This window comes from Fusarium oxysporum, chromosome IV (genome assembly GCF_013085055.1).
Source record: "Fusarium oxysporum Fo47 chromosome IV, complete sequence".
NCBI lineage: Eukaryota > Fungi > Ascomycota > Sordariomycetes > Hypocreales > Nectriaceae > Fusarium > Fusarium oxysporum.
Window position 1 is genome coordinate 2817784 of NC_072843.1, and position 22523 is coordinate 2840306.

General features: G+C 50.7%; 5 protein-coding genes across 5 annotated transcripts; 2 read left to right on the top strand and 3 right to left on the bottom strand.

The window, feature by feature from the left end:
- Window positions 1-773: 773 nt before the first annotated feature.
- FOBCDRAFT_292020 (uncharacterized protein) lies at window positions 774-4676 on the top strand (the record flags this gene model as incomplete). The annotated part of the gene is made up of 2 exons (XM_031178814.3): window positions 774-803; window positions 1043-4676. 2 exons carry the CDS (start codon window positions 774-776, stop codon window positions 4391-4393), a joined length of 3381 nt encoding a protein of 1126 aa, XP_031044701.2. The 3' UTR covers window positions 4394-4676.
- Window positions 4677-5974: 1298 nt separating this feature from the next.
- FOBCDRAFT_30673 (uncharacterized protein) lies at window positions 5975-12698 on the bottom strand. The gene is made up of 6 exons (XM_031178813.3): window positions 12365-12698; window positions 11753-12314; window positions 11614-11701; window positions 9727-11565; window positions 8538-9678; window positions 5975-8455 (listed from the first exon to the last, which is right to left on the bottom strand). Exons 1-6 carry the CDS (start codon window positions 12406-12408, stop codon window positions 6124-6126), a joined length of 6006 nt encoding a protein of 2001 aa, XP_031044700.2. The 5' UTR covers window positions 12409-12698; the 3' UTR covers window positions 5975-6123.
- Window positions 12699-14861: 2163 nt separating this feature from the next.
- On the top strand, window positions 14862-15704 carry FOBCDRAFT_221266 (uncharacterized protein). Its single transcript, XM_031178812.3, has one exon. It carries the CDS (start codon window positions 14910-14912, stop codon window positions 15693-15695), a length of 786 nt encoding a protein of 261 aa, XP_031044699.2. The 5' UTR covers window positions 14862-14909; the 3' UTR covers window positions 15696-15704.
- Window positions 15705-17815, bottom strand: FOBCDRAFT_249769 (S-adenosyl-L-methionine-dependent methyltransferase). The gene is made up of 3 exons (XM_031178811.3): window positions 16637-17815; window positions 16288-16588; window positions 15705-16238 (listed from the first exon to the last, which is right to left on the bottom strand). The coding sequence occupies exons 1-3, from the start codon at window positions 17671-17673 to the stop codon at window positions 15834-15836; spliced, it is 1743 nt and encodes a 580-aa protein (XP_031044698.2). The 5' UTR covers window positions 17674-17815; the 3' UTR covers window positions 15705-15833.
- A 467-nt stretch (window positions 17816-18282) lies between these two features.
- On the bottom strand, window positions 18283-21275 carry FOBCDRAFT_292030 (fungal-specific transcription factor domain-containing protein). Its single transcript, XM_031178807.3, has 2 exons — window positions 20740-21275; window positions 18283-20508 (listed from the first exon to the last, which is right to left on the bottom strand). Exons 1-2 carry the CDS (start codon window positions 21087-21089, stop codon window positions 18705-18707), a joined length of 2154 nt encoding a protein of 717 aa, XP_031044694.1. The 5' UTR covers window positions 21090-21275; the 3' UTR covers window positions 18283-18704.
- Between the last annotated feature and the right edge of the window lie 1248 nt (window positions 21276-22523).

The window sequence follows — 22523 nt, forward strand, 5'->3', positions numbered from 1 at the left end:
GGGCAAAAGAAGACGCTCCAAAGACAAGGCCAAGCTTCTTTTCGACGTCAATTATTTCCAACTAAATAGTCTCTCCCTTTTCTACTGCACAAATCATTCGTTCTATAGGCTTAGGCGGTCCAGGTTCTCCATTTTCCATCTCCCCACTATCACTGGCACCAGCACTGAGGTGCACTGTCGCTAAAAGGTACCTACCTACAGTACCTACACATCCGCGGCCGCAGCTGCCAGCCGAGTTTTGTTTTCGACAGTCGCTCCCGCGACCTGGGCCTAATCAACCTCAAACTCTCAGCTCAGCCCAGAAGTTTCGTCTCTCATATCCTTTTCCCAAGCCCAAGCCCTTTCCCCGTCTTTCTTTTAAACCCCCTCTAGGACGTCAGAGAGACACAAGCGACCGACTGACGCCGAGGTTCTTCGGGGAGAGAAGGCATCGATTTGCTTGCTTGCTTGCTTGCAGTCTGTTTGCTTCGCATTGTTTTGTTTGTTCGACCAGAATCAGGTTTCGCCTAGCTTCTTCCCGACTTCGCATGGTTCTCCCGGGACTACTCTTCCTTTCTCTCAAAGTCGGGGGACCTTTGGAGCGCTTGGGTGTGTGGGTTACAACGGCTTCTCCTTAAGCCTTCAGGTTTGTCGCCTCCATTGAGATCTCTCAGGTCCATGGCTTGAACGACGATGAGCATCACCTCCGTTTCCAGCACCGCCATCCTCCGCCTCTAGAATGCTAGCCGCTGCATTCTCTCTCTCATTTGAGTAGAGCGTCGGCTTCCCTCGCAATGGAAGCTACTATGCAGACCGTTCCAAGTGTAAGTTTGTTGCTAGCTTTGTCCTCCCCGCAAAACCAATCCACAATCACATCGAATCCAACCAAGGATCATCACCACCACACCAGCCATCACATGGCGCTGTTATAGACTTTAAACTATCCCACCCCAATTCTGCCCTATCCTACACTTTTCTCGGATCACCTCAAACCCTCTTTCTAAAGTGGCTTACCCACCATCTTTCCTGTTGCAGCAGTAATTGACCGTGTTTATCTATTCAGCTTGTTGGAACCGGCACTGCCATCGCTGCAGCGGCCAGTGGTTTGGTTTTCGGCCAGCCCACCACTGAACCCAACTCTTTCTCTCACCCGACTCGACGTCCTTCTCATTCCAGACGAGTCTCGATAGACCGCGAGCCAAGCAAACAATCACAATCGCCTGGCGACTTTGCTTCCACACGGCCCGCTACGAGCAACACCGCTGCCTCTGCTCTCGGCGCCTCGCACTATCACACACTCCCGCGCCCAACTACTGCCTCGAGACCTCCCCTCTCCCGTTACCAGCGACCGCCTATGCCACAGACACAGTCGACTCCCCCTCCTCTGGCTCTCAGCAGGAACTCTTCGTTTGTGAGGCAGACCGACTCTCCAGCTATTATCCCCGAGTCTAGAGACTCAATCTCTTCCAATGGATCTTGGATAAGGCGTCTCTCCATTCGCCCACTGTCTCGTCACGAAAGCACAAGGTCGAGTATAGGTCCCGACGCGCCTTCCATCTTTTCCCACGGTTCAGCTGCACCCATCTTGCGCAATCCTACAACAGCAACACTCCCTCCAAACAAGCTCGTTAAGCGATCTACCTCAACCCGCATCGATCCAGATCCTTTACCGCGACGGCGTGCGAAGTCTCACTTACAGATCCTACCCGTTCTTCGCAGACCTGCTACGAGCCATCAGAGGTCTGCAACACTACAACAATTTCGACCCGATTCTGCGCTGAATACACCAACCGATTCGAACAATTTCTCGTTCGACGACCCATCACGACCCCACGAGTTCCTCGCCCCATCCCCGCTTGAGCCCCCCTCCAGATCGGCATCTGCAAGGAGCGGATGGAAGTCGTACTTTCACTCTAAAAGAATAAGTATTAGCGGACGCAGAGGGTCGGGTAGGTTTGGCGAGTTGAGTCCACATGGTCGAGCAATCTCCTCGAGGCGCATCTGCATTGAGAACGACGAGCGCAACAGAGTTCATCTGGTGAAACCAAGAATGGTTTCAGCGGCATCTGCCCCTCGAGGTCTATTGCCAGCTGCACAAATTCAACCAGACACTTGCACTCATCAATCTGCTGCGGAAGAAAAAACTCCATCTCCTGAGGGAACTCCTTCCAGGACGCCCCGCAAGTCGATCTCAATGCCATTTGCATCTGCAGGAAACTGGGCGGTAAGGACGACAGGGAGCATCCGGCGCTCTAAGCGTGGTGCTGAATCCGGGATCGGGAATAAGCGACATGTGTCGGAACCACTGACTGGCGCGCAATCTGGCGCTGAACCTCGAACCAATCCGCCGCTGGAATCAACCCTCCCCGCACCATCACCATTATCGGGCCGGCAGGGGTCATTCCTGGGTTCAGCTGCTGCTGTGCAGTTGAAAGGTCGTAAAAGGAATTCATCGTCACCAATCCCCACGGTTCCAAGACTTGCAAACTTCAATGTGGATTCGTCCCGGTTAGGGTCTTCTGCTGGAGTTTCCACTCACCAGGCTCGGCCTAACCAACCCTCCGGAAGTTCTACCAGCTCCACTGCGATGTCACAACTTAGGGCACCGCAGCACGACAGGACCTCCACCACGGAGAGCTCTGAAGGTGACACCCGGGATTGCACATCGGGGGATGACGATGACACGGATTTCAAGAGTGATACCATGTTTGACTCGCTGCGCACTGTTGGCTCCGGTCGTGCCCGTGCTGTCGAGACCCCCTTGGAGTCCATGTATGACGAGTCACCACCAAGCACCGCCGGCAATGGTACAAAGACGAAGCGTCTCTCAATCCACGAGATCCTTGGTCGGACATGGGATGAGGATGACAAGATCATGGAGGAGGACGAGAATGCATCCACACCTGTCCGCACAGTCAAGCGATCTGAGGCATCACCACGCTTCAGGCTTGAGTCGAGATTAAACTCATCGCCCTACGATGTCTTAACCACTACGACCAAGGAGTACAGCAGGCTATCCTTGGACGACGAATTTGACGATGATTGGGCTAGGGATGATGAATTTCCCTGTAACCCCTTATCACCTCCCTCCAAAGGGAGCTCACTGAATTCCAGAGGAATTAACCCTAATGTTCGCCTCGCCCTCGCCAATATTAGTGGTAATGGCCTTCCTGATACGAACGGCCACGATGCTACTAACGACCGCCCACTTAGCACTCTTTTCGACTGGAGCGAGCCCCCGACACATGACAAATTTGATACTGGACGGTGTTTGCGGCCAAAGACTGCTTATGCTAAGGAGATGGACTCTAGAGGTGGTCGCTCCGCCATACGCAAAGGTCCAACCCCAACTCATGTTCGAAGCCAGAGCGTCCCAGTGGTTCATGATGCCCCCGAAGATTCCAAGACTACCGGATCCAAGTATGGCACATGGGGCATGGGCACCAAGACAGTCAGCGAGGACTGGGATGACGATTTCGAATTTGGTGCTGGTCCTGTCGGCAGCAACGACAAGAATGACAAAATCTTTGCAGTACCAGAATCGATTCGTGCGACACAACCAAGTGTTAAGGCCCATTCCGGCCATATTCGAGAATTCTCGCTTCTTGTCAATGATTTGAAACGTCTGTGCCGTCACGGGCGAGATATGGATATGCTCGAAGGATCTCAGAGGCATCTCTGGAAGGAGGCTGATGGTATTATTGCTCTCGCATCCCCCGATGAAGAGTCGTTGGACGAGAACGATGATCGAAAGTCAACTTCATCTATCAACTTCGATGCATTCGATATTGACGAAACGTTCGGAGACGAAGGCTTCGATGCCCATTCCATGAATCGCCTCGATGCCGCCTTTGATGGTCACGAACCCGCTATGTCCAAAACCACTGTCGTTCGAGAACGTCACTCTCCCCGGCGAAGATCTGTCTTCTCACCAGAAGACGATATTTTCGGTAACTGGCCTTTAAATGACAACCCCGCTTCCAACAGACCCAGTCGCCCTCGAACACCTGAGAACAAGTACAACAAGGCTCATGATGTATCGGGGGTCGTTCGTTCTGTCATTGGGGCTATGCAACATCGTGCTCCCGAGCAAGCACCTGACAACGGCAAAGTTCACTTCGACACGAATAGCCTCAAGGCTCTGGTCAAGAGAGCCGGTGATTTACGAGATACACTGTCCGACATTGTTCGACAGGCTGATCAGATTACGCACAGCCCAATGAGAACACCCAGACATGAGCGCCAGCATGACTCGAGCCCTGCCTTTACACGGGTCTTCGACGACCCCGGTTCGAGTCCTCCTAGAAGAGTGGCGCGAAGCCGCGGCAACAATTCACTTGTGGAAGCCGCATCATCCGAAAACTCGCCATCTTCTGGCCTACCACAACGGATGCAGATGATGACTGTCAACTGACGAGTCTGCGTCTTGGTGCTCTGTTTTACCTGAGCGTGTATAAAACAATAATTACATGAAATTTTATTTGCATAGCGGTGGCCTTTGAGACTCGGGTTTATTCGCATACGTTCAAGGCTGGGAACTCGTTTCATGGACGATCTGTCTCACGCCCCGACATGAGCTTTTCCGACCGACTTGATCCATCTGGATTCTTCTCGTCTATACATATACTTTCAAGACGAACATTTGTCCATATCCTCGCTTCTGGTGAGCCTTAATGCCCACCGAAGCTAGATTTTGGACCGGATGGACCCTTGTACGAGGCAGAGCGCACTCGCCATACCATGAGCACAGCTCTTAATGACTCTTTATAAGTAATACGGTAGACGGAACACGAAACGTTGCGGCGCCTATGCCGGTACTCGTTCGCGCGAGTATAGTTTACGAAGTGTCGGTTTTATTAACGAATTTTCTTGCGTTGTCCCTTTGTGTTTATGAGGAAACGTAATGTTTCGTTTGTTATTTTTTCCCTTTCTTTCTGCTGTTCTATTCTTGCGGCCCTGAGGCACGCTGTAATGCTTTGATGATTACTCAAACGAAAAGGGAAAACAAGCAGAGGTGGTTGCAAAACAACCTTCTTACTCGAGAGAATTCACGTCCCTTCGCTCGAGACAACAGACAGAACAATTGCTGCCTACAGAAGCTGCCTTTGAAAGGAGGAAATACCAAGCTGGACATACACGGATTAACAGCTATGAGGAAGACAAAAAGAAGAGAATCACGCAGGGGGACGCGGGTCATGGGGCTGTTTGGGATACATACAGGTTCGGACAGGAAAAGAGCATATGGAGAAAAGGAGAGATGATTGAGTAAAGGCTACGTATAGCTGCTTTATTTTTTATTTTTGATGGCTTTGGAGATGTTGCATCGAGGGCGGCGTATAGTTTTCCAGCTCCAGCCTGTTGTTATGATGCATGCACGCATGGATAGAGAGGTTATAACGGACATGACGATTTACTGCCTATACTCTTGTAGTCTCAAGTTTGGTGATCCTCAGTCCATGTGATGTCTTGTGTGTGTCAGTGTTGGAATTGTCAGTCGGTGGGTGGCTCAGAAGAAACACGTTGCAGAACCATGCCACAGGTGATAATGCAAGTCGTCGCGAGGGCATTTCCCTTCATATCAGCCTAAACACAAATTCATTCTTTTGAGGAACCATAATGGCATGATGGAATGGAGCTTTTCGGAAGTTGTGACATACGAAGGGCTTAAAAGTTGAGGCATATAAACACAAAATGCAAGGGGCTAGTAAGTGTATCGAGTCATTTATTGATATTTTGATCGATTTGTCATTCGAGTTCGAATGCTTAAGATACTTTTCTGAGGCTCAGGTTGACTGCGCCGTGTTGTTTGCTATTCATACAGCAGGCGTGAGCAAATGCACGCAATGAGACAAAGAAAACCCACCCGCGATGTAGAGACCTATCGCGTCCAACGCCAAACGGTTAAAACCAAATGCTAAGGCCAAGGCCAAATCAAGTCAAGCACGCTCCTATTTCCTCCAACTGACTGTTACTGCGGTTCAAATAGTAACATCATCCGCTTTGAAAGCAAGGTATAAAGCAATTTTATGCTATAGTTTCGCAAAATCATGTCCGAGAAATCTGATGATCGTAACGTCATGTCACACAACCCGACCCCAACCTAGTGGGGGTTGTCGTTGTTGCTATTTTCCATGCAGGGTTCCGTCACCACAGCTGCACGAATGACAGTCCCTTTCTAAGAGACTTGTCAATCCATGAACCGTCGTCCTTAGCCCCAGGAGCAGGAGACTGTGCGCGAACCCAAAGTCCCTGTGCACTGAAGTCGCGGGGAGTCTCGCTTGCGCCCGGGAGAAAGGCGGATGAGGACGAGCCAGGGTAGAGGGGCATCGGGGGGCGGGCCTTCTGGACCCGACCGCGCTGAGAAGTGCCAGATGCAATATGCTGCTTATCGAATTCGCTGAGTGTGGGCGTCAATTCGAGGAAGCGAGCAGTAGAGGGCTTCCAAAGCTCATCTGATGCGATGACAGGCTCACCAATGTCAGTACCAGGCTTGGACCAGAGCTGGTAGTTGTCGGAGTCAGGTGCGCAAGGATCCTCGGTGTCCATCTCTGGGGCCTTTCCAGATCCAAGTCTAATGGCCTCGTCCAAGGCAGCGAGCCACTCAGCGGGTGTAGCGGCAGGTCGGGACATCTCTGACTTGATGGAGGAAGCCCTGGTGAGAGCGGGCACGTCAGAAACGACGGATTCGCTATCAGTGAAAGACACAACCGAGGCAGTTCTTGGTCGGACTGTGGAGAGAGCAAGCCAATTGATCTCGGTAACATCCTGGCTAGATGCACGCACAGACCAGAGGCTATCTGTGTTGAGCTTCGGCAGAGATTGCTGCGAGATGCGCTGCTTGGGTCGGGTCTCGAGCGCTGCGGGGCTCTCGGACGTAGTACGGAAGTTGTTTCGGCGATGATTCAGGCTGAATAGGCCCTCCAAAACCAACGAATCAATCTCACGCTGCAACTGAACGGCGGCGGTATTGGCCTTGGAATCCCAGAGAGGGGCCATGTTCCAGAGGTGGGTAAATCCAAAATCGGGGAAGGCCTCTAGAGCTCTTCGTGGTGAGCGTTCCATACCCTGAGCAGCAGGCGCCAATTTCGTTGTGCGGTAGTCGGTGCGCCGGTGGCTGAGGCTAAACAGGCCGATCGGCTCTTCATCATCAATGGAAGCAGTAGCGGCAAGAGGCTCCCACAAGCCAAAATTGACCGCCGAGGTCTCGCTAGGTGTAGAGGGTTCGGAGCCGCTGACCGAAGGTGCGGAGTTTGATCCGCTCCAGAGACCATCCTCGGAAACGATCTCGGAAATAACGGGGATGGCAGGAGTCCACAAGGAGGTGCTATCTACAGGTAGAGGCTCGGCCTCTCTAGGCTTTACTCGGGTAGCATCGTCCTCGACGACGAGATAGGTTGCCCAAGTTTCAGCATCAGGCTGGGGAAGACCGTAGGAGATCTTGGTGTTGAATGGCGATTGAGTCCACATACCTGGCAGCGGTTGTGTGGTTCCCCAAAGTCCGAAGTTGTTGACAGGCGCCTTCTTGACAGGGGCGGTCCAGAGCGAGTTGCTTTTGATAGAAGGCATGTCGGCCTTTGCAGGGAGGAGGCGTGCAGCCTCACCAGCAGGAATATAAGAGTTCCAGGTAGAGTCGTCGGGTTGAGGGAGTCCTTTGTTGGGACGTGAGACAGGGGTGCTAGGAGTCCACAGAGCCATGGAAATGTTCGGATAGTTTGTTGTTTGCTGAAGAGAAGACTGGGTGGGAATTGATGGAGGATACAACAAGTTAATAACCAAGATTTGTCGCCGGCGTGTCGGGGTTTCGGATTTGTAAACGACGAGCGGACTTAGCGGCTGCGGAGTCGGAGAGTCACAATCAAGCTTAAGGTCGGCTGGCTTAGAAATGGAATCCTCTAAGAAACGGAACAGAAGCGTTGCCTGCTGGTGGTGGTGCTGTTGCGGATGCCCTGCGCCTGGGGCGCCACGGGACTTAGACTCCCTGTCAGTGCAGGGGCCTAAGATGGATTTGGACGTCCCATGAGTGCCATTGTCGTCGGTGATTGGTGCGCCAGCCCAATCTTGTTCATTTCGACCCACGTCCATCAATAAGCAGCGAGCCATCAGCGGCACAGGCATGCTTATTGATGCAACTCGACCCCCAAATTGCGGCTGCTGGCGGACCCTGATTCGATTTTTCTCAGAGACGTGCTCCCGGAGATCCATATCCGCAATCGTCATCGCTATGGTGGTTGTTGAGGTGGGGGGAGCACCAACTGCTGTACCGGCTTTTGCGCTGTAATCTCCAGCCTGTGGGCTTTCGCTCTCGCTGTCGGCGTCTCCATCTTCGTCATACTTTACCTGGGTCTGTGTACGGAGACTTGTCCGATCATTGGTTTTGTCATCTCTGCCGCTGTCGTGCATCTGCATCTGCACATCCTTGGCATAACCATCCTCGGAAGTCTCGCAATGTTTCAAAAGCTCCGAATCTATGCCTTGTCTACAAAGAAAAATAATCAGCCTTATTCTTGACAATACCCAGGCCAAGCCAGGCCAGGTCATTGTGGCCGATTTTTACTTACTCAGCAATTGACTGAGGTTTTAGTTCGTCCTCGTGAGAAGTTGATATTTTTTCAGGCGGGGCTCCGTGGAAATACGTGTCCGTTGGCTGGGGTACAGGCTGGGCCAGCTCGAAACAATCCTCATCGTCGCTATCGTACGTTTCGCTCGAATCGTAGTACTCCCCGTCATCCTGCTCGTAGTCCTCCATGTCAAACACTGAGCCGCTATGCTGCATCTGCGTCTGCATACCCCCATCCACCACAGGTTGATAAGTCATGCCAGGCATGAACATCGGTGTTATTGTCGCACAGTCTGACCGATCACCCCATGGGAATTGGAAGATCCCAAGTGTCCCGCGCCTATCAGGGAGTGGTTTTGGACTCTCCAGGATATCTGGCAGCATAGTGACACGTTTGATGCGACGCGGGGGGTTGCGGGGAGGCTTTGACTGCTGGACCTTGACTTCCACCACTTGGGTTTTGGCTTGAGATACTGGCTGCCAAAGTCCGTTATTGGATACCTCGGTCTTCGATTCAGGTTTCTCCCAAAGTCTTGAGCTCTCAATCACGAGAGATCTCATGTCCTTCCTCACCGATCCTCGAATTGACCTTCCTGGGATTTCCACTGGCGCGATTTCCCTCAGTGGCCTGCGAGCCGGGGTCCAGAGGGACGGCGCAGTGCTAGTGCTAGTAACCGCTTGCACGGAAGCTATGGGGCGCCACAGCACCATGGCCGCCTTGGCAGGACTGATCTGGGCGTGACCAATGACATCCTCGTGATCTTCGGCGTATTCGCTCTCTTCATCAGTATCAGGAGGGGTAGGTGTTGCTAATGAATTCGTAAACCTGGGGTATGTCGAGCTAGCCGCCAGTTTTGTCCTGGACTTCAAGTCGGCCTGGGGGAAAAGCGCCAGAATGTCGTAGTCTGCATCCAGCTGACCTCGCTGCTGGGGAAGCTTTGACAGGCGTGCACTTCCATACCCATATCGCGAATCTCGGCTAGGAGATGTTCCCACAGTTGATAGCGAATCACGAACGTGCATGGTATGGCGAATGGTTTGCCATTGGTGTTCCTGTTCGTTCAGCTCCAGTTCCAGATTTGTCAACAGTGCCAGTCTATCGTTTTCCGCTATCTGATAAGATGAGCCTGGAGAACCAAAATCTCATCCACTGTTAGCGATTGCGCAATAGCAAATTCAGGTGAACTTACGGGTCCTGTCTGGGAAAATTCCCACCACATCCTCTTCAGAAAGGTCAGATTCCACGGGCGATGGCTCAGCGTAGAAACTGTCGGTCCGGCGGAAAACCAGCGGTGCTGGCGGAAGACTCCGACGCGGCTTTGTCGTGTATCCCCTGTCTGAGAAAGTTGCTGGACGGGTTTCCCCCACTTGCGATGGCCAGAAATGTTGTTTTGCGGTGAGGTGCAAGTCCTCGGCTCGTCGCAACTCCGATTCAGAGCCGACATTGGCTTCGGCAGATGGCTTGTGCACGGTCAAGGGTAAGAGCTCCTGAGGACTCTCATCGCTCAATGCTGATAGGGTCTCCGCAACTCGGAGTCCACTCTGTTGTTGATGTTTTGCCGTAACTGTTACCGTCAGGGCCCTCTGCACGTGGACCTGCATCGCAGGCGACCTGATATCCGCGTCAAGGGCAAAATCATCATCTCTAACCGTGGAAGGCGTGAGTGCGCTCAGGTCTTCAACTGGCAGAATAGGCGAAGATCGTCGACCGTATCCCTTTCCATGCGGGTCACGCCAAGATGAGCTTGTCGCAGATACTGGCTCATCATGAAGTTGAGCAATTGTAGGCTGAGGACTCTTGGGAAATTGAATCAATGTCTCACCTAAAGTAAGGCTTGCTGGCGTCTTGGTGGGAGCGGTCAGAGTATTTGACTTGTCGATCTGTGGCTTGGCTTCATTGCGGTTCGGCTTGAACTCGATATCAGATGGTAATATCGGTAGCTCAACCATAGATCGTGATCGTCGCCTCGTGATACGGTCGGTTTCGGTTGGCGTTGGGATGTTGGCATGTAGAACATTGGCAAATTCATTTAAACGAGATAAGTCGTAATTGATTTCAGCTGGTGTGTCATGCGGCTGTTTGAATCTCACGGAACCACACGACAGTGATCGCTTGTGGTGCTGGAGGTTTGGAGACCCTTCTGCTGGGAAGAGGGCGCGATCGATGTTCGACTTTCTTGGTATCGGGCGAGGACGATGAACCACTGACAATGTTTTTGCAGAGTCTTCTCTCTTGGCCAGAATCTCGTTCGCGTTGTTTCTGGGAATAACGGCCAAAGGTGCTGATTTCGGGGGCTGATTTCGCATTGGCTGGTACGGGCGCGGTACTCTTGCTTCGACGGGCAAAGAAAAGTTCACGACGGCTTCTCCTCCGGCTTTGGTGGGTGTGCGTGCTTGCAACGTGGTGGGAGTCGTACGAGGAAAGATTGAAAGGGCTGGCGATGGCAAATGTCGAGGAGACTGCCGAGGGGATCGTCGCCGGACTTCCTCCGTCCCCGGTGACAAGAAAGCTGAAGTAGTGGCGGACGCTGCACTCTCTGAAGACAAAGAGCTGTGTTGAGATTCGGCCAGTTTGACGGTGTCGGCCCAGTTCTCCTGGCTGGAAGCTGAGGTCCTGGAATTAGAGCTAGATCCGGAGCTAGATGTGCTCAAATTTGCCTGGTGCAAGATCTGTCGAGAGCTTTCAGGTTTCGTCGAGCTTGGCAAAGTCTGAGTTCTTGGTAGAGGGAAAAGTTGGCCTAGCACGGGAACACCACCCATTCCAATGTTGGCTTGCCCAGCAGCTGGCATCGTGATCAAAGGTAGCTCTCGTTTGGGTTCTGCGGGAACTGGCCAAGGTTTAGATGCTCCTGTGAAATCAGCTGCAGATGTTCTCGCTATCTCGTCATAACTCCTCGGGCGACGGATATCCGCACTGGTTATCTGTCGTGTGCTGAAGTCTCGCGAGGCATCGAAATCATTGACGTCCGCTGATTGTATGTGCTTTGAGTTGTCGGAGAACAGTCGATCTTGGAACAAAGTGAGTATCCCTATCGAGTCAGCTTAATTCATGAACGAATACTTGAGAGCAGACCTACCGATTAGTATCAATAGACCTACTGAAGGCACAGTTGTTCGAACAACAATGGCCATGGGCTGAATGCTCAGCATCAAAGGAGCACTAGTCTAAGCATAGTCAGTTATGATTGTGCTCATCTGTCAGTCGTCTATACTCACTCCTGTCCATATGATCAAACCCAACACAACGAGAGCAACCGCTCGGGACTGACGAGGACTGATGGCCCCTCTTTGGGTCTCCGAATAGACACCGCGAGAGATAACTCTGATTAGGAGGAAAGCGACGAAAGCAGTGTCGACAACAGAGACGGTAATCCCAACCGGTAGAATGGACGTTTGGGTCAGGCAGATAGTATTCAGCTGTGGGCGCTGAATCCCCACGAAGACTCCTCCAAGAACAAGTCGTAAGACAATAAATCCTTGCATGACGCCTATCTCAGTGAGAGATGCAAGACTGTGGGTGCTGAAGATCCATAATAGACTCTGTTGTATGGACACTCGTGCGAACTGATCGAATGTTGATGCAAAGGTAACCATGATCTGACAGCCTGGCATAGAGTTGATATTAAGTAAAAAGGCAAAGAAATCGATTTGAGCCCACAGGGCTGAAGAAATAAGGAACGCGATGAGGGCCAGCCTCGGAGCATCTCGAATGATTTTGGAAGCACGATTATTTAGAAGAAGAAAGGTACCGGCTATACCAGCATGGGCGACCAGGCCACTGTTCTCTGGTTATTTGATCAGTTCGTATCGTGGTAGGGGATGACTTACAAAGTAAAGGCCGCAACCAAGGCTTGACGGTGATTGTTCGTCATGAAAGCGACATTAGTATTAGAACGAGTGTAACGAAGAGTAGATGAGGCTAGGAAAGTGAAAGGAAAACGAATGAGACCTTGGATCAACCAAGACGCATACTACTGCACGTAGTTCAGCGGTATGTGCGATTAGAAGAGAATAATGGCGAAAAAGCGAAAGGAGAGATGGAACGAAATGTGATGCAACGATGGGAAAGTCACCAGAGCCGTCAACAGATGGGGACAATACTTTGAAAGGCAGAGTTGCGCTTGCAACACTACATCATGCTGGGTTTCAGCCGAAGGTCTTGGGTCAAACTGGCTTTGTTCGAGCTCACTCGCGTAGTCGCTTGTTTTGTGGCGCACAATCCGACATGATTGGGTGGAATGGAGATATCATGGTGTTTCGTCAAGGCCCAATGTAGCATCTTCCGTTATGAAACTGGAGTCGTCGGAGATGGCGGCTGTTAGGGCAATACTGAGACGAGGCTCCAGACTGGACTCGGCGCTTGACACAAGCCGGTCCACTGTTGAACTATAACAGGCATAGGCAATAGCATACTGATGCCATAGGTATGAATAAGAGAGGGAGCCTGCTGGGCTATAACCGCGAGGGTTGAGTTATTCCATGGATCAGACTTATTCGGAAACAGCTTCCAAGTTGGGGGCGTGACCGGTTTGTTGAAACATGGCGAAGGAGTTTGTTTGACTTTGGCCGGGAGATGGATGCATCAACGAAACGCTTCAACTCATGGCAATAAAAGTAATAAAAGAGAAGAGAAATAACGCTCGTCCTCTCGCGTTCAGATGAATTAACATGACATCCCATTACCCGTTCGGACAGTGACCGAGACAAGATATGGCGGGGCAAAGGGAGGCCTGCTGTTGGTTGACCAAGTCGCCGCCCAAGGCATGGCACAACTTGCAGGGTGACAGGCACCCTAGACTATGGCGCATTCGAGGAGGAAGAGGGAAGAGACGAGAATGAGGTTATTGCCGAGGACATAGTGTAGTAGTGATTATGGAAAGCGGGCGAGTTGGAGAAATAAATGGGCATCAATACTTTCTATATTCTCTTTCTCAGTGGAGCCTCACTCTTATTCAACCCGAACACGCCCGAATGACGACAAGGAAGAGGGAGGGGCCTTGGGCTTTTCTTGCCCAAACTGGACTAAAACACGGGCACTTGGATGCAGCCCGTTGCTACCCTACGAACTTCCCCGGATTTCTTGTAATAACCTTACCCAGCGGCTAACAACCTAAAGTCTGTGGTAAACTCGATATCAATCGTTCAACGTTTGATAAACAGACGTCGACTTGGGAAGATGGTTAGAAGTCTTCTAACTGTTGGATATGTCGATTGTAAGAACTTATTATCCGCAGAACCAGATCAAGAATGGCCATCAATCAAGTCACTACAACACGACTGATCTGCAGTAATTGATCACCCGACCGTCGCCAGCCACCAGTCCCAAGGTGTTGAATAGAGTTCTCGTTTGTAAAACAACGCTGAGTGCAAAGTCACGCAACAATCAACCTGGACAAACCCCCAGGTAAATGTCCTGACGCCAATTAGCCATTACTAATACCAGCCAAACCTCCGCGGTCCAAGCATTCTCATTTTGGAACAGATGCCAAGTTAGCTTACAATATTGATGTATAGGGTAGGACATAACGTAATGTATTAACATCAGACTGAACCTCAGCTGTTCCTTGGTCGAATATCAGGTTGAGCGCATGACAAAAGCTGCATTATGATACCCAAAAAGAGAAAAGTCGGCCCCTCTCCATTGTCCTTCCTATACCGTCCACGGCCGGTCCTCCCGGTCACCTGCAAAGAGTCACAACCGGGCCGGAAGATCAGCCTTAGACTGATATCGGCAACTTCAGCCTCAAACTCTACAGACCAGTTAGTCATTCATCCCGCAACCGCCAAATATTACTCCATCCGTTCAAAATCCCCATGGCACATCCTATCAGAACCTGGGTATAGCCAAGATTGATTCCAAATGAAAAGCTAATCATCAGCTGTCAAACTCGGGACTCAACCTGTAAGACCCCATACGCAAATGCAGCTACCGGCATACGGCATGCGGAATTACTACATTCAGATTCATGATCTGTGACTCGCCAATTGGATTCTACGTAATGGTCAGATGCCACAGTTAGCCGCACCACCATAACCACTGCTAGCCAGATGTGGCTGGGTATCTTGAAAGTATACTGTCATGGCAGTGACATCGAGAGGCGCGCAAGTGCTCTACATTAGCTGGTATTCTTCTCACCAAGTACACTTCAAATTGCTCGGACTAATGTATCGAATAATTATATGACATGATACCGTATCTCGGCTCCGATACGACGACTCACATCTGCTTGGCTGTGGGATCTAGAATGATGTATGAGTAACACGACGTAAATCCAAGTATAAGAGGTAGAGAAATCACCACAATTAAAGGCATCGCTCATTACAGCCAAGCTCATTCCTATCTTCCACAGCATCAATATTAGCATCAATCACAATGGGTCGATTCGATCTCGAATATCCCAAAGAGGCCATCAACACCGTCAAACGTGAAAACGACCGCGGTGTCTATGCCCTAAAGACAATTCACCACATCATCAACACTTGCCAGATCCTCCATGTCTCTTTCAACACACCCACCCAATCCTTCCCCGTCATCCTCCCAATGATCGGCCAGATGGGCTCATTTGACCGGCCTAGCGCAGATATTGGTGACCCCCTGGACCTCTATCTTCACGGATATGTGTCAAGCCGTATTATGAACTTGGGCCGTAGTGCTAGTGACGAGAAAGGCATGCCCGTCTGTGTGGCTGCATCTCATGTTGATGGGCTGGTTTTGGCTTTGTCTTCCTTCCATCATAGCTTTAACTACCGTTCAACTGTCCTATTCGGCCACGCCGTCCTTGTAGAGGACGAGGAGGAGAGGATGTATGCCATGGAGCTCATCACTAATAGTGTGGTGCCTGATCGTTGGCGACACACCCGTCTCCCGCCGACCAAAGCTGAGCTTCAAAGCACTGGCATACTTAAAGTCAAGATCGCATCGGGAAGTGCCAAGATCAATACCGGTGGTCCCAGTGATGACAAGAGGGACATGGAGGATGAGTCGATCAAGGACCAAGTCTGGACAGGTGTCTTACCTATTCACGCAACCATGGGTGAGCCAGTGGCTGGTCCTTACAACAGGGTAGATGTGCCAGACCACATTGCCGAATTCTCCAAGGATTTCAATGAGGACAATCAACAGTATGCGTTGAATGCTGCAAGGGACCCCAAAAAGTAGGCCGATAGAGTGGACAATTCAAATGTCTATTATGTGATATATCCAGGAACAAGTTGTACCTAAAAAGGCATCTAAGTAGAAATATACACAATGATACGAAATATGTGCAATCAGAACATATACAACATAGATATGTGTCTACCACTGCTCCCAGATCGTTCCAGGTAGCACAGATCGCATGATCTTCCAGTGTCCAGCAGCGCTGTCCTGGTGCCACTTGGTAACCTTGCTCGTTTCGTTCTTGTTGAGGACATCCGTAGCCTCATCTTCAAGGAAGACCTGCTCCTTAATCTCATACTTGGGCAATAGCAAAGCCTGCCGAACTTGGCTTCGGAGAAAATCCTTTTGCTTGGGATTGCGGAAGGTGACCTCTCTGGGGGTCTTGCGGCAGAAGATGACCATGTTGGTGAAGTCGCTTCCCCACTTCTCGACGTTGGCCTCATCTCGTGGGCTCTCACGGAAGATACGGCAGGAGGGGAAAACCTTCTTGATGGTGCGGTAGATGAGCTGAGGTGTAGGAAGGCCAAAGTCACCAGCATAGTTCTAAGGGTAATGTCAGTGCATGGCTTAAGTTAATGCTCACTTTACTTACAATAGCAATGACTCCATCATCCTTCAGCAAGTCTCCCAATCCTTGGAGGAACTCGAGAGTAAAGAGGTCAACAGGCTCAGCACCACCAGTGAACACATCGTGAACAATGTAGTCATAGGTCTTGGATTGCTTCACCAAGTCAGCTGTATAAGAGACAGCATCGGCGACGGCAGCAGGGTTGTTCTCCCGAAGATCAAAGTATTTTTGAGCGAACTCATAAACCACTGGATCAATCTCAACCACGGTAGTGTCAATGCCGTGAGAAACAAAGGCAGAAGGGGTAGTTCCAATACCAAGGCCACTATGTCATGTTAGTGAGTAATGACGAAGCACAAGAACGGGGACTTACATAACAAGGGCGCTAGCTTCGCTGTCAGGCAGGGGAGCCTCCCGCTCAACAAGACGGACAGCTTCGAGCATGACAAAAACACCGTAAATCGGCTCGGATACTCTTCGACCATTGAGCTGAACCCACTGACCTCCAAGAAGACTATGATCACAGCGCATTACACGATAACCTCTCTCCAGGCTCTCGATGACTGACACATAGCCAGTCAACGATTCGCGGCGCTCCAACAGTGTCCAATTCTGAGCTGTCAAGGTACTGTTAAGAGCTTCGGTAGCCATGGGTGTCATAACGTGGGTGTTTAAGACTGCCGTGTGTAATAGCGCAGGGATAGCCAAAACGAGATACTTGGATGGTGCCATAATAGCATAAATGGCTCCCAAGACAAGCTCAATACCCACACGAGTAAACACAAAGGTACTCCCAACAACACCCTGCAGCTTTTCCATGGACTGGTTCTCAGCAAGTCTAAACAGACCCCACGAGACAATGCCAGGCGCCGCATCTGCGACGAATTTGGGCAGTGCGCTCAGGTCAGCGTCCTCAAGAACATCGGCCACGGAGGCTGCCGAAACGATGGCCAGGGGGAACAAGGTGAAACCCTCGATAATGAGAGGACCCCACCAAGAGCCAAGACGGTCAGTGAAGGTCCCGAGAAGAAACTGGATAGCCGGGATATTAAGGGCGATGACTGGGAGAAGCTGAGAAGTCGACATAGGAAGAGCCATGCGGAGCATCAAATTGCCGGCCCAACCGATAAAGCAAGCCGCCTTGAGCGCAGTTGTGTGCGTGACAGCAGAAGGGATGGACCCAAAGATAGGGGACAGGTTGAGCTGCGACGCGCTCGACGCGACACCTAACAAACCGAGAAGCAAAAGAGTCTGGAAGTAAACAAGCGCTTGACCCATGAACCGCTTCGCAAAAGTATCTTCCTTGGCCTTGGTCGCAAGTTCCTTGAGTTCCTTTTCAAACCGTTCTGGCGTGAAGCCTTCAGGCGCGCCAGTCGCCTTGGCCGATTGACCGTCCTTTTTGGGAGCCATTATGAGATACGAGGGCAATTGGGAGACAAGAATGTAACAGGAAATACAAATCAAGATATGAATAAAGAAGGGAAATAGGCAAGAACGGTCTGACCCGGCGGTTCAAATGGCCTGCACTTGAAGCTCGTTGACAGTTGGTTGGTTACAGATGAAATCAAGCTCAATTAAGGTTGACGTGGCGGGAAACCGTTTTCTTTATTTGGATTCTTTGTGGCTGGTGCAGTGGCTCAATTGAAGTATGGGACCGCGTTGACTGGTATCTGGAGAGCATAGGCTTCAACACCAGTGTAGCAACAATTCTTCTTATACACGTAATAACCTTCTGTCTATTTAATTTGCACTTATATGATTTACAATCATACTCAAAGTCGTGTCCCACCACTTCACCTCATGGTAGTATCTATCTAAACATTTACTATCTTGCATGCACAATGTGACATTAGCCACTCGCATAGCAATCCCCTCGAATTGAAGCTGTCACTACTACAATTACCGTGCTAAGTATACTTATATGGCTGTTATAGTTGACGAGATGAGACGAGACGATACAACATTCTCTGGAGCCAAATTATGAGACTCAACGTAACTCAACTGCTAGTGTTGCCATTCCTCGTATTATACGTAATTCATAAAAGTCCAATCCAATCTAACTGATCATGCACACCTTGCTTTATACAACTCTGAGTTCTCAATGCTCGTATCCCCAGTATAATGCGCCCTCATGCTATTCCGTCATGTCCCGAGCCCCTCCAGAGGGGCCCCGAAACCAAGGTATCATTCATCAAACCAAGCCCAAATGATCAGAAAGAAAAAATAACCATAATAAGGCCTAAAAGGATGACAATATACCCATGTCAACTCCTCAGCCCTACCAAATCGCAATGCAGCAACGACAGAAACGCCTGAACGATGCAAGCCGTGGCAATATGTTCCATAACAACACCTCTGATCGTTCCTCGACCATGGTAGTTGTCTGAATCTCGGAACCTTCCTCTTTTAAGTGTATCTTGTTCCCGTATCTCCCCCAATCCTTACATCCGTGTAGGATAGTCTTCCATGTCATCGTCACTGCTGTCTATCTCCTCCTCTTCTTCCTCATCATCCGTCCGTGGACTATACATGGCGCTCATTTCTGGCGCACTGGGCCTGGTGCCCAAGCTGTCAAGAATGCCACCACTGAAAATGGGTGGCGCGGAAACCGAAAGGTCCGCATGACTCCCATTCCTACTCATGGAGGGTTTTTCGGGGAGCTGCTTGAGCAGGCCCGTGGAGATATCCAACATTGTCATGGCAAACTCAGTCAAACCCTTGCCTTCCCCAGGTTTCGAGCTAACTGAGAGAGTCCATCTATACTCTCCCAAACGTCTTCGATACCAATCCGCTTCCTCGCGCCCAGGTGATGTTGCCCAAAGGAGAGATCCAAATGTGCCAATCAATGCAAAGTTAGTCTTGGAAGCGAAGTACCAAAACGAACGCAAATGGTTGGGTCCAAGTCTGTTGACAAAGTCCATGGCAGAGATGAGGCGTGCTTTGGCGGCACTGCGACAGATGTGCTGTACGTATGAGTCGACAGAGCTAGACGGAGAAGCCAATGATCGGATGATTCGTCTATGGAGCGTAATTTCGGCCGCAAAGTATGCCAGATGGAGATATCCAATACTCGACAACCTGTTTGATGAAGGGTTAAGAGAAGAGTACGAAGAGTCGAGGCGAATCAGTTGCGGTAGGCCTCCGTACCACTCCTTCAATTTGAGCTGAATGGGTTTCGCAAGCGACAAAACTAGCTGCGTCCCTTGTTTACCTGCATTTGCAACCGTGTTCATGGCTTGAAGAGTATAGAAAGTGTCCAGAATTTCGGAGAGTATTTCCGAAAGTTGTACCACTCGTGTAAACAACACCCTTCCCTTCTCAATATCGAGCTTCTCCTCCGGGTCGTTCTCGTCCCATTCGACGTCAGGAAAGTCATTTGCTGTTAGAGGCTGAACGCCCCAGTTAGTAGCAAAAATGTGTGATGGCCGCCCGTGAACGAGGGCACCCCATTTGTCCTGCATGTAAAGTGCCCAAGCCAATCGTTTTCTCAGGCCCTTCTCCCACGGTGGTATTTTCCAACCAGTACAATCCAAGTGCAACCCCAATTCATGACCAAGTGCAACAAGTTGGGCGGTAGGGGCCCACTGGTCACCCTCGGGCCTCTGGGAAAGAAGTAGACCGGCCTGAATAGTTGAAAGCTTGGGTCGAAAAGTGGCTTCATCAAGAGTTGTACGGACGATGCTCTCGAGCTCTCTAACATTGGGTCGTGGCAAACCAGCCAGTTCCTCACTTTGGTCCCACCAATTGATGGCAAGGATGTACACAGCTGCTAGTAATGGTGGTGAAAACTCTCGGTAAGATCTTTCATACTTTTCCATGAAGACATGTTTTTGGATGATAGGAAATCCTGGGTGCACGACTCGAAAGTATATGTCGATGAGACGTCTGCCATGGGGTGCCACGATGGATTCGACATGATCGGCGTCTTGCGTCACATGTTCGTGTCCTGGAGTGCTGGAGTCAGGAAGCATCAAGAAAGTATCGTGTTCGCTGACTTTGCGAAGAGTGCCTCTTGATAGTAGACTTTCGTCATGGGGATCAAAGGAGGAGAGGTTGATGAGTGAAGGTTCAAAGTCTGTAGTAGGACCAATGTACTGGCTGTAGCGATCATCCTGGAGGCCGAGCGTACGTTTAAGCATGGTCGGGCCGCCAACATTGGCCATCTCCTCCAGGAACGAACTGCTAGCGGCGGTGCTGGAAAGGCTTGAGTTATGGTTTCGTCGCCTAGATGCGAGACCCGGTGAACTGTACGAGGCCAATCATATGTCAGACAAAGGCATGCAAGGAGGAACACGAGTAAGGTGGAAGGTTATCAGAGAAAGGGAAAGAGTGTAGAAGGAAACGATAGACGCATGGGAAAGGCACGGGGACTGGTGGAGCATTCAAGCCAGGATGAGTGTGGAGGACTCGGCGGCATGAATATGGAGAAGAATATGGATATGGAGAATGAGATGGGGATATCGGAATTGATCTGACCTTCTTTTCCCGATAATATCATCACTAGCCTCACCATGAAGCTTCCTTTTTCGGGACTGAGGGCTGGATGAAAGGGAACATTCGGAACCCGCAGCTTGGCACTGGATGCAACAGTCGTCGTCGTCGTTAAGGATGCAGTTGACGCGAGAGTACCGACATGATAGACAAGGTGGGATGGAGGAGGCGTTGAAGGATGAACCTTCAACGGGTGCAGAGCTGGCGACTCCGTGACCCATCTCGAGCCTATGGAAGCTGTCCTGGCGATAAGCAGATGGCTCTGGCCGAGGAGGTTTAGGAGCAATGGCGATAGGCGCCGTCCTCTGGACCGGGGCTGAGGACTGGGGAGACATGGTGGGAGAAGTACGGATAGATCCAGAACAATGTATGGAACCTCGATAACGCCGCAGGTCTACCCGCTATCAGCAGAGCAAAACACCAACAAACAGAGGGTGTGTTGCTGTCAGGGCACAACCTAGGGCTTGAATTGTGCTACACCAGAATACCTTACAGGCGCCCGTTGCCCTGCAATAAACGGGCGCAAGAAGGTTGAGCCTCAGTGGCTCTTTGAGTTGTCAGCCTCCCGTCTCGGGGGTACAATGCAGCCCGGTCAATGCCAGTGCAGCAAGATTTCCGATATGGGTGGTGGTGACGATAGAGAGATAGTTTTTTTTTTTTTTTGGGATGCGATAAAGCCCCACGGGGTCGACAGTGACGCAATGCGGTTAGAGCTACGACCACTGAGAAGCGAGATGATAGGTAACGATAGCTAATAGAACCACGTTATCCAAATCGAGTTGATTGAGTTGATTAGAGTCACACACACGACACGAGTCAATGGTTGGTGTGAGATAAGAATCTGGGGAAACGGAAGACGGGATGTGATGGGATGGGAGGCGAGGTGATGCAAGGAAGATGAGAAGAAGGAGAAGGGAAAAAGATAAGAAAATGCCCGAGCGAGCAAACAAAGTGTGTAAGTGGTTGGCGAAGGAAGACGGGAACCAGCGCGAGCGAGGGCAAAGAGTGGGATCCAAGATGCTGGGATCCAATGTCAGGGACTTGCTGGGATGATTGGGATGGCGGGCGCAGATGGGCGCCGATGGAGTCGAGTCGGTCGACAGCGAAGAAGTGACAGTGACAGTGACAGTGACAGAAACAGAAACAGCCCAGACCAGGGGTGTTTTTTGGTTTATCTGATAAGGCTTCTGCAAGCGGGGAGAGGGTATTGACTAAGAGAACGATAATCAGGTTGAGAAATACCGAACTCGGTCCTTATTGTTGAGTCAATTCTCCTCTCTTTTCCCTCGTTTCCCTCTTGTCTTGCCTAGTCTTGTCCTGCTGTCCCCTCTTTGCCTACCCTCTCTGCAACCAATATTAGATGTATATATGTAGGTTGTAGATGCGATAGCCCGGAAATTGTACGGCGATGATGCGGTGCGACACAACAAGCGAAAGCCTAGACAGACAGGACAGAGCACGATCAAGCACAGTACTGTTCAGATCGTCGGCGACGGCAATAACAGGTCGGCACAAAAGAAACAAAGCAAATTGAATGACAAAGTTGCTTGCCTTGGTACGCCCGTTGTGAGCTGTCAGCTGTGCTCTGGCTGGCTGATTTGGTGCTCCCACAGCCAAAATGTCTTGACTCTTGCAGGCGGGGGATCAAAGCCTGGGGAACCGGGGATTAGATTAGACTGGGTTTGGTTGGAATGCAGATGCAAATGCAAATGCAAATGCAGGGCCAGGGTAGCGTCCTGAATCTCAATGCGCCGTCAATTTACCCTCTG

What these genes read in the sequence shown, in the direction of transcription:
- FOBCDRAFT_30673 (XM_031178813.3), bottom strand. Translation starts at nt 12,408, where the DNA reads ATGACGAACAATCACCGTCAAGCCTTGGTTGCGGCCTTTACTTT. An exon ending in GTTTGATCATATGGACAGGA is followed by an intron (nt 11,702 to 11,752) that starts GTGAGTATAGAC and finishes GACTATGCTTAG; the next exon opens with ACTAGTGCTCCTTTGATGCT. An exon ending in AATTTTCCCAGACAGGACCC is followed by an intron (nt 9,679 to 9,726) that starts GTAAGTTCACCT and finishes ACAGTGGATGAG; the next exon opens with ATTTTGGTTCTCCAGGCTCA.
- FOBCDRAFT_221266 (XM_031178812.3), top strand. Translation starts at nt 14,910, where the DNA reads ATGGGTCGATTCGATCTCGAATATCCCAAAGAGGCCATCAACACCGTC.
- FOBCDRAFT_249769 (XM_031178811.3), bottom strand. Translation starts at nt 17,673, where the DNA reads ATGGCTCCCAAAAAGGACGGTCAATCGGCCAAGGCGACTGGCGCGCCT. An exon ending in GAAGCTAGCGCCCTTGTTAT is followed by an intron (nt 16,589 to 16,636) that starts GTAAGTCCCCGT and finishes AACATGACATAG; the next exon opens with TGGCCTTGGTATTGGAACTA. An exon ending in ATGATGGAGTCATTGCTATT is followed by an intron (nt 16,239 to 16,287) that starts GTAAGTAAAGTG and finishes CATTACCCTTAG; the next exon opens with AACTATGCTGGTGACTTTGG.
- FOBCDRAFT_292030 (XM_031178807.3), bottom strand. Translation starts at nt 21,089, where the DNA reads ATGTCTCCCCAGTCCTCAGCCCCGGTCCAGAGGACGGCGCCTATCGCC. An exon ending in GATATTATCGGGAAAAGAAG is followed by an intron (nt 20,509 to 20,739) that starts GTCAGATCAATT and finishes GGCCTCGTACAG; the next exon opens with TTCACCGGGTCTCGCATCTA.